Consider the following 11,056-nt stretch of genomic DNA (forward strand, 5'->3'; position numbering starts at 1 on the left):
CCCGGCCCGTTACAAGTATGAACAAAAGTGATAGATCTGAAATAAAGTTCTCGTGTTTTGAAAAGTATGATTAGTTTAGTAGGATCATCATTTTTCAAAAGATATTATCCGATGCTACCGGTTTGAACGATGATTCGTTTTCCTGGTTGACGATTAACTCCCATTCAATAGGCATAGAATTCCAATCTTCCTTATAAATAAAACGCTAGAGGCGTCTGTCCATCCCGGTGTCAGTCTGTAAACTTTTGAAAAGCTTGAAAAATTAATATAAATTTACGTGACCCTTTAAAAATAGCTGAGGAGCTGAGCCACGAATCAGTAAAAAACTATATTGATTCGCGCCGAAGACGCACCAGCTTGCTGATCACTAATATAACCCCTATAATATTCATTCCGCTCTCTGATCCACGTTGGACCTGTTTTCGATCACTACTGTGAACTGTTTTATCCCTCCAAAGTCTCTCCTGCCAACAAACTAGAAACTCCACTTTGTTTCTTCACTAGAAGAGTCTTTCAGAGATCTCGTATGACACATTTAGTTTGATGGCCTTCGCAAAGCGAATTGGAGCAATGTTTTCTGACTCCCTATTCCTGGCTCAGTATCCAAGGGTACATCGGAAAAGGGTACATCGAGTTCTTAGGGTACATTGGATCAGAGGGTACATCAGTTCTTAGGGTACATCTGGGAGGTAGGTTCAAGGGGTACATCTGGCGTTGGTTCTGAGGGTACATCGGAGAAAGGATCCCAGGGTACATCGACAAGTTCTTAGGGTACATCAATTAAAAATTTTGTAGTTTTCAACTGGAAGATATTTTGGTATAAACTGCACTATTTTGCTTGTTTTTTTTGTCGATTTGTTTGAAAAAGTACAGTTTTTTCATAGTTTTATTGATTGACCAGCAAGCTGGTGAGCCTTCGGCGCAATTCCATCTATTTTTTTCAAATCTTCGTTTCTCACTTTTTCTAAATAAAAGGGTCACGTAAATATATATGTATTTTTCAATTTTTTTCAAAAGTCCACAGACGGACACGAGGACGGACAGACGCCTCTAGCGTTTTATTAATAAGGAAGATTTGTTTATTGGAGCTTGTATCCACAGAATGCAATAGATGTACTATTACATTTTGAGCCTGCCGAAGAAAACAAATCCTTGGAATATCGCAACACGATGATACCTTCAAAAACAGCAAGAGGGCCGACCGGCGACATTAAGAGATGATTTTGAGAGCAAACTCATGTCAACAAAAAACCAGTTTTATTAAAAATTAATGAAAACTACTACTGTCTATTACGAATTATCTGGTCCTAGTTTCTGTATCCCCATCTTTCTGGCGCTTTTACATCGCGTTTCGGCAGTTTTCGTTGAATTGCAGTGGACTGCAATGCACATTTGGCGAGTAGTCAATAAAACTATGAAAAACTGTACTTTTTCAAACAAATCGACAAAAAAAACAAATAAAATAGTGCAGTGTAAACCTAAATATATCCCAGCTGACAACTACAAAAATTTTAATTGATGTACCCTAAGAACTTGTCGATGTACCCTGGGATCCTTTCTCCGATGTACCCTCAGAACCAACGCCAGATGTACCCCTTGAACCTACCTCCCAGATGTACCCTAAGAACTGATGTACCCTCTGATCCAATGTACCCTAAGAACTCGATGTACCCTCGATGTACCCTTTTCTGATGTACCCTTGGATACTGGGCCCCTATTCCTGCCTACTGGACCAACGAGACTGTAGTTTTTCTTAAAATTTGTATTTTATCGGTTCCTATAAGTTCTTGTTGATTAGCTCTCAGGTTTCTGCACCTTTTTAAACAGGAAAGTGACTAAGCATACAAGAAATTTGGCAAAAAAATGTGTTTCGAATCGTTTTATTTAGCAATGAAAAGATTTTTACACCCCTGTTCAGAACATCAAATATTACAACAAAAAAGGAAGCGGTAGAAAAAAAAACACAGAAAAAAGACGAAAGCACATCTGGAAGTGATTTAATAGGCAGATAGCATAAGATGAGCCGAATGACGGCAAGACGGGAGCAGGTCGATGAACTGTGGAGACCAATAAATTCTCTGATATCGACGGTCTTCGTGACGAGAATAGTCTTCACGACGAAGGAATGGAGCCACGTAGTCAAGACCCAAAGCACGTCCATTCCAGTAGAGGAATTGGTTCTGATGGCTGGAAAATAATAATTTAACGAGTTTTCGCTATGTACAAATCAAAGAAAATACCGCATAGTATCCGTAGGAACGGTAAAAGTACGGCGAGTCAGTGGAGGCAAACTGAGATCCGAGGTGCTTTTCGAGTGAATGATATTACGAGAGCCGCGGACTCTGAAATTCAGAAGGCTCCGGCTGTTGATATTTGATTTTGAACCCATACCTGTACTTCTTGTCTTTCTCAAGAAGCCATTCAGACTGACGTGGATTGTATGCCTTATGAGGTGCCAGATCATATTCAATTGCTCGGTTTCTGAAAAAAAAAAGAACACTACACAGCAGAAAGTATCTTTTAGAACTAACGGTCTATTGATGCACAAACTAGGAGCAATCGAAGTGTAGTTGTGTCGTTCGCGGAATGATCCAAGATATGGGGTATACATTTCATCGTATTTTGAGTGACGAGCAAAGTTCATTGTATTCGTTGCATCTTCGAAACTTAAAAACATACATTTTTCTAAAATTCAGATTCTCTAGAAGCTTACGCAGTTGAAACAATATCCACATAGGTTCCAGATGGACTTCCAGCTACGAATCCCTTGTATGGACTGGATGTCCATTTGGAATCAGATGCCACTTGTGCTTTGACCTGTAATCATTCCACTCATCTACCGTAAATCTCATGGAAAATTTCAACACATTTCCAAGTATCTGCAGGTGCCAAAACAACAACAGTAAAGATGAAAACTCACGCGATCGAAGGCGCCCATGTTGTTGTTTTCTCGATGTAAAGAAGGAAAAGAAGAGACTGAATCTGAGTTGTCTAAAGAGATGAGAAAAAATGGGCGGGACGGAAGAGATCGAAAGAAGTAAGGGGCAACAAACAGCTGATGTCGGATGGGGGCGGAAAGAATCGGAGGATTCGGAGGTAGAGGAAGGTGGGGAGAGAGGAAAAGAGAAGAAGCAGTCAGTGATTAATGAAAACCACTCGGAGAAGCAACCGAAAAAAAAGCAACGGCATGTTGCCAGAGATGTTTTGGCAGATATCAAGAAGGAAAGAAATACGAACAAGAATCAAAAGTTAATAAGGGATTATGACCATTACATTCACTATTAGTGAATTATCAAAACCCAACCAAAAAAATTAATTTTTGTTCCGTTTCATACCGGGTTTTTTTTTCCGATTTTTGCTTTTTTTCATTTTGCCATTCACATATACCGTAAACACTCTGATAAAATGACCTGGTCATTTTCGAGCCCATATATAGTGCGTTGCAGGTTCTTACGTCCACACATGTTTAGGGTCATAACTTCAGAGCTGTTAGAGGTATCGGCCTAATTTTTTGAAAATCGGATTCGAGACAACAAATTAAATCTAGTGGACAATTTTTGTAATGAAACCTTGAAAACTATCCGAGTTATCTGGAAAAGTCTGAAAATATGCAACCGTTGCAAGTTTATACGACCACTCCAAAGATCAGTAGATCACGACCTCCAGCGAAGAAGGAGGTGTCCAATTTTGATTCTTTTTTCTTGGAAACGGGCTTGGAAAAGAGAAAAATGAAATGGAAAATGTAAAAAAAAGTGATTTATTGAAAAAAATTTTTTTTCAAATATAGATATTCCTGAACATATCAACAAAAATTATAAAAATGACTCCAATTTAGATTCTGTACAACTAAAATCACTGTGAAAGTTGTTTTCATTATGTATTTCTCTTTCTTTGAGTTTGTTTGGACCAAAAAACTATCAGAATGCAACTAAATCATTCACACTGTCATATCGACTGTTTTCTCATCAGAAAATTAACGAAAAAAAACAGGATCCGCTCAAATCCTGCCCTCAAGATTCCAATCCTCTACCAGTACTGTCGTTCCCAGCATGGTCCCACACCTGCCGACGATCACAAAATGCGTTGTCTCAACTTCTTTCAAAACTGAATCGGATCCAACTGGGGGAAGGCGTTAAAGTTTAACATGATCTACAAAAAACCTTTAAAAAACCTAATGTTTTTCATTCTAAAAAGTATCTGACAAAATTATCACCGTTCATACCACTAACATTTTAGTAGCTGACAAATTTCGAGTACCTTTTATAGGAACCGAGATAATTACCCAATAAATATAACAACAGATGGTGCGCCTTCGGCGCGATTCAACCTAGTTCTTACTCGTCGTTAGTTTCTCGCTTTTTAATGGATTACGTAAATCTACATTCAATTTTCGAGTTTTTTAAACTTTTCACACGTTACGCAATAAACATTTGAACCAATCAATATTAGGTCACACCCCCTACCTCTGTTCACGTGGAAAAAATTCCACGTATTGAAAAAAGTGCTTTGGGAAATGCCACTTTTTGAATTAGTTTGATAATTTTCACTAGCACTTTTTGACTGCCCTGAAGCTCCCTGCGTAAGCTGTTTATTGTTTCATTTGCTTTTTTCTTTCGATTGGTCGGATGCGAAAAAAGTTATAAAAGACCCCCAGGGTCGCCATGTTTGGTGGTTCATGGCTAGGTGAATTCATTTTCACTGAACGTCCCCCTTTTGTAAAAGACTCAATCAATGAAAAAAGAAACAAATGAACAAAAACAATAAATAGCGATCGTATAGCTTCTTAGCAGTTAAAAAGAACTATTGAAAATTAGAAAACTATCTCCTCGGAGACAGGGGTTTTGTGTGTGTTTCCCCCCAGTGAAAACCCATTTTCCCTTTCATGTACTGAGCCTCTACGTGGCGAAAGGGATCAACAGACGAAAGTCTGGCTAATCAGTACACTTTTGAAACTAACGGTTGCATATTTTCAGACTTTTCCAGATAACTCGGATAGTTTTCAAGGTTTCATTACAAAAATTGTCCACTAGATTTAATTTGTTGTCTCGAATCCGATTTTCAAAAAATCAGACCGATACCTCTAACAGCTCTGAAGTTATGACCCTAAACATGTGTGGACGTAAGAACCTGCAACGCAGTGTATCTCATTTTCTGTAAAAGATATCAAAAAGTGGTCAACTGAAATGTTTATCATAACATCAGTACAATTTTAACAGTTGGCCATTTTTTGATATCTTTTACAGGGTCTGAGATAATGGCTCAAAGATGAAGCTAGGGAAGTCCTTCTATTAGAGTGCTTACTGTAATTGAATTTTCTTCAAACAGTATGTATCACTCAAAATGATTCTTGTAAGAACCACAACAGTGTAGAAAACGATAAGAATAACTAGCAGCTCAAAATGTTCAAAAGGGAAAATCAGGTCTCGTATTTCCTGTAATACATAGAAACCCACCCAAACCGTCAACATTGATCTCAATTATTTTGATTCCTGTGAAAGATATCAAAATTTAGTCAACTAATAAAATATTAGTGATATTATAATAAACTATTTATCAGTTGACAAGTTTTCGATATCTTTCACAGGAATAGAGATAATTGAGCTCGAAGTTGACAGTTTGGAGGGCCTTCTATTAGAGGAAAAAACGGTAGTTCAGCCGTTCGCCATGATCGATTTCTTCAATTTTTCGAAGTGTATCAGTTTCTCCTAACAATAAACATTTCGACATTTTCAAGGAATCAAACTCCAATGAAATCGAAAGGTTCCGGGAAGCTGTTTTTTCATCAGAGTCCTAAAATTTCATCTGAATGCTCTAGCTTCAACAAGGGAATATCGGCAACTTTTCTGCTGACTGTCTTTTGTAGGATCTCTGATTTCCAAAGGTACTCCATCGTTGACCACCTGAACATCAGTTCCAAAGTGAAACAGTACCTCTTCTATTGTTTTTTTGTTGTCTCGCGTAGTTCCAAAACTCATTTTATTGTTTATTTGGAGCCCTTTCTCTCTAGCCTTTTTGCTTTTGCTCGATGGGAGGTTGCAGCAAAGTAGTTCAAATATATATGCATACGGCACAAACAGGCGGTGCGGACGGGTGGGCGGAAAGCAGCTCTTTCTCTTTCGAACGGCCATCTGTGTACAGGGGAGAGAAAAAGAGGAAAAGAAAAAGGGAGGGTCTCTCGAGAACACACCAAGGGGTCAACTGTGTTCCCACCATTACCGCTTGCCCGATTATCAGAGATTGATTCTGTTTATTTCGTTATCACGACTCATTTCTCATTCCAAACCTTTTCTCATTTTGCAGGGGAGAGTGAACAGAGTCTCATTGAGCTTCGTCCACGAATCTTTGTTTTTTAGGTGACCACACTCAAATCTCAAAGTGACCTTAATTATTTATTCTACACTTTTCTGTGTCTTTCATAATCCTTTGAAGAACCTTCAAAGTGTTTTTTCTTCCTATGTTGTACTTTCCGGTCCATCAGCTAATATCTCGTTGATTATCATCATAATTAGGTCAGAGTTACATAACGTAAACCATCTATGTGAAGATACTCTATGTGAAGATACCATCTATGTGAAGATACTGTGATACATCTAATAACCACTGATACAAGAATTTGTAAACTCCACTACTGTTTGAAACACTTGTAACATCATTATACCTAGTTTTTTACTCGATAACTAACACTACTGTCTTCCTCAACTCATCTTATTTACCCCAACGTCATTTTTGAACTCTCTAAGAACACTGGTCTATTACTCATCCTCTGTTTCAATGATTTAGAAGAATTCATACACAAATTGTATCTCCCTTTTTGCCCAAATTCTGTCACCAGTGTGTCACACTTTTGGGTAAACATTCGGAATAGGGAGGAGAAGACAATGAGCTAATGATCACAATGATGAATATTTTATGTTGCTCATAAAATTACCGTATTCATGTTTATTCATCTACAATTGTTCAGGCTACACTTGGGATATGATCTGTTTCATGTTTTGTGATAGTTTCGTGACGAGTCTGAAACTTCTTAGATCTACTACACCAAAACAATATCTTCAATTTTGTAGTCGAGATCTTTTTTATAAAAATTATTTACCTCTTAAAATCAACCAAATGCCAGTTCTTCTAAAAATTGCACTTTCAAACGATCTGAATCATTTGGAAGAACTTGTACAGAAAATGTATCAACTATATATGAACCGCCAAACACCGGTCATCGGCCAGTCAGCGTCTTTTCGATTATTCCATAATCGATAGCAAACATTTCATATTGTTTTCTGGCTGATTTCCAATCAAAACTTTCGGTTTTCCAAAGGGTTCCGATTGTCCGTCCATAGTCCGTCGACGGCCTGTCGTCCTTCCCGCGGTTACCAACTGGCAGTCATTTGCCAGTTTGTGCCGATTCAGCTGTCATTTAGCAGTTTTTTTAGCGGTGCCGTTCTATCCGTGTACAAAACGGAAAATTAATTTTTTCAGTAGATCTGCAAAACTTCAGGCTTATCCGACATTATCTACTGTGTTTTTAGAGCGGGTCTGAAAATTTTCAAAAAGGTTCGGCTTGAAGTTTTCGATTTCGACCGTTTGAAGATACCAAGTTTTTTTGAATGCTAAATTACAGAACACATTTTTTCAATCAAACCTCCTCTTCAAACCTCTACTTCAACCTTTACTTTCCTCTAGTTATCGTGATCCTTCCAATCTGGACAAAACTGCATGCAGACAGACACTATGACCCTGAATATATCCCGTTCTCTTCATATTCATTGTTTACAGTTTTCTAATTTACTCTCTCACATCTACTTTTAATTCGTCTCATCATCTTTTATCCTCTTTTTTCTTTTTTCTTGTGTTCTACATCCGAAATCCTCAAGTACATACTTCATGCAACCAGTAGGAATAGTAGTAGTATCCTTGTCAAACATTGCTTAAGACACTACCTCTCTCTTTTTCTCCATGACTTTTTCGTGCTTCTTCTTCCTCTTCTTCCACTGCGGAGACTCTTCTCTGATCTAAGGAAAAAAAACAGTATGTTAGCGGAAAGTCAAGATTCCCGCTTGTGTATTGCACCCGAAGAACTTGGGAAGCTCTTTTGCGGGGCATTTTGCTTCCGAAAAGACTGGCTAATTAGTCGGAAACAACAAAAAAACGGGAGAGAAGAAAGGAGAGATTTCTTCCGCTCATTTTAACCGTATTATTCTTTTTGTGTGTTAAAAATAGATTGCCGGATAAACAATGCTTAGCATGTTTCAACTTGTCTATTATTATTCTTTTTCATTATTCTAAATGTGCAATTGCTATTTTCTAATTTAGTCTTTTTTCATTGCTTCCTGAAAAAATATTGTTTCTTGTTACGGCACTTTTCGTTCTGACACCTGTTGGTACTGATTTCCTTGTACAATTTTTTTGGACTGGCATCGTAAATCATAAACTGCTCAATCTAAAAAAAAATTTTGCTGAATCTAAGCATACTCTCTATTGTAAAATTGCTTCCTAAGTTTTCGAAAAATCTTGAATACTGTAAAACCTGTAATAGAAGAACCCCCACATTTTCAAGTTTGTGCTCAATTATCTATGCAATTCCTATGCAGGATATGAAAAATATGCCAACTGATAAAATACTTCTGATGTTATGATAAACAACTTATCAGTTGACAACTTTTTCATATCTTCAGCAGGAACCGAGATATATGGGCTCAATTCGCAAATATAGGGAGGGTGGCTTTCTATTAGAGTGTTTATGGTAGGTTTTCAAGAAATTCACCGTTCCATTAATTTTCTGTTTTATGAAAATGATTATAAATTTTCGACATGAACCTTATTCAATACCCTTTTAAATATTTCCATCCTTTTTCTATTCAACTTTCGTTCTCCCTCAATGAATTCAAAGCTTACTGTAGCCCCATTCTATTCATTTCTATTCGACACCAGCTTATAAGCTCCTCCAAAAGTTTAGACCTCTTCTTTCTCTTCTCTGACTCACAATAAACCTTTTGAATCAAAAAGAGAGAGGCGGTCGGTAATAACCAAAAAGAGTGAATGGTATTATGAATACACATTTATATCTGTACGCATCGATCCGAAACATAGAAGAGGGATCGGCAACAACAACACTCGAAACATATTCTCGATATAATATCTTTCAGAGATTCTCTCTCTTTCTCTCTTTCCAATACTTTTCAAGGTCTCTTTCCCGAGTTTTTCGTTGTGTTCCTTCGTGTATTCCACATTGTTTGTCAACATGTCCCTTTTCTCAGTTCCCATATCATCGCACGCAATTCTCGCAAATCCGTCTAATATCCTCCTCCAGTCCTCCCGGTTCCTTTCGTTGTCAGTACTATACGTAAGGTACAAACAAATGATTCCGAAGGAGAGAGAGAGAGAGAGAGACCACAAATCTCTGTCTCTTATCACTCATTTTCCTCTTGGATATTTGTCTTTGGTGTGAGCTCATGAGAGAATGTTCCCGATTTCATTCAAATCAGGTTCCTATTATTTTTTGCTAATGGAGGATTTGGGTTTGAGAACAAATTGCTCATTTTGAGAAAATAGAGACTTTTCTGAAAAAACATCTAATTTATTCATTGTTCGAAAAGGTAGATTTTTAAATTATGAAATTAAAAAAATCTGTAACTTCGATTTTTTTAATTTCTGAATTTCTAAGGCTCCGAGATTCTGAAATTTCAAATTTCTGAGATTCCGAAGTTTTGAATTTCTGAAATTTTGAAAGTCTAAAATTCTGAAATTTTCTCATATTGGGAGTCTAAATTTTTTCAATTCTGAAAATCAGAAAATCTGAAAAAGTGTGGGGGCTTTTCTATTACAGGTTTTATGGTTGTTGACGTCTCCTGTATACTCAATTTTCAATTCATAAGTATTTTAGATGTCATTTAAAACTATTCCAATGTCTCTGAAATCCCTTATGCCATATAAATGTTACATTCCGATTTTCTCCTAAAACAAACATCGTTCTTTTTCTATGACATTATCTTGATTTTTCAATCCGTTCAGATTATGGGAAACGATAGAAAACTCCAAAAAACAGGAGAAAAAGCGAAAGGCTGGAGATGAAAATGAAAAGTCGCTTTATTCTTCTTTTCGCATAATTTATTATGATTTTTCGGAGAGGAAAAATGAAGGATTTCTCTTCTTTTCTATGAGTTTGCTGTTAAAATGAAAAGAGATCATATCAGATTTCACCTTTCTGCTGTATATATTTTAGTATCACTTTCTTGTGTTTCAATTTAAACCAGTGACCCATTCTCTTTTTGAAACAATCGGATAGAATCGAATAGGGGTAGGTCCCAAGGGAAAATTCGAGATTTTGTTTGTTATTTCTTGTTTGGGTAACAAAAAGGAAAATTTCTGGTTCTTAAGGTTACAAGAAATCAGGATTCTTTAAACAATCCGCTAAAAATTGAAGTTTTGCAAAATATACCGTAAAACCTGTAATAGAAAAGCCCCTTAACGTTCAACTTTAGAGCCAATTTATTTCGGTTCTTGAAAAAGATATGAGAAAATGTCATCTGATAAATTTTTTATCATAATATCAGAAGTGTTTTCCAGTTTTTCCATTTTTGATATCTTGCATTGGAATTGAGATGATTGAGCTCAAACTTTACGGTTTGGGTGGGTTCATATTCCGGGAAAAATACGGTTTTTTTTTGAAATTCTGAAAAGAATAAATGCCACGCTCTCCCACAGAACATTTCCGAACTGCAAATTAATTTTTGATCTACAGAAAAAAGTTTGGCGCGATCACAATTGCATGTCTAAAACTATAATTTCAGAATTTTTTATCTGATTTTGTGGAGATTTAAGATGATTCAAATAATTATTTAAAAATTAATTACTGGTTATAGAATCCTGTATGGTCCTTTTCCGGACGAAAAAATTTCAAAAATGGTCATTTTGAAAGTTTTTTACAGAAAAAATGTATCTCCTCTTTCAGTTTTTGACATTTCTAGGAGTTCTATAGCTCAAAACAACCGCAATGATTTACTCTTCATTTTGTATGAATGAATTTTTGATTCGTCTGATAAAACTTTTTTATAATCAAAAA

The 11,056-nt window shown here is 36.5% G+C and overlaps 1 protein-coding gene across 1 annotated transcript; it reads right to left on the minus strand.

Annotated features, from left to right (window-relative positions):
- Positions 1 to 1,997: 1,997 nt before the first annotated feature.
- Positions 1,998 to 2,938, minus strand: CBG03793 (the record flags this gene model as incomplete). The annotated part of the gene is made up of 6 exons (XM_002639189.1): positions 1,998 to 2,187; positions 2,241 to 2,342; positions 2,392 to 2,481; positions 2,532 to 2,666; positions 2,714 to 2,817; positions 2,921 to 2,938. The coding sequence occupies 6 exons, from the start codon at positions 2,936 to 2,938 to the stop codon at positions 1,998 to 2,000; spliced, it is 639 nt and encodes a 212-aa protein (XP_002639235.1).
- Positions 2,939 to 11,056: the final 8,118 nt, after the last annotated feature.

This window comes from Caenorhabditis briggsae (genome assembly GCF_000004555.2).
Source record: "Caenorhabditis briggsae complete genome, chrI, whole genome shotgun sequence".
In the NCBI taxonomy this organism is placed as follows: domain Eukaryota; kingdom Metazoa; phylum Nematoda; class Chromadorea; order Rhabditida; family Rhabditidae; genus Caenorhabditis; species Caenorhabditis briggsae.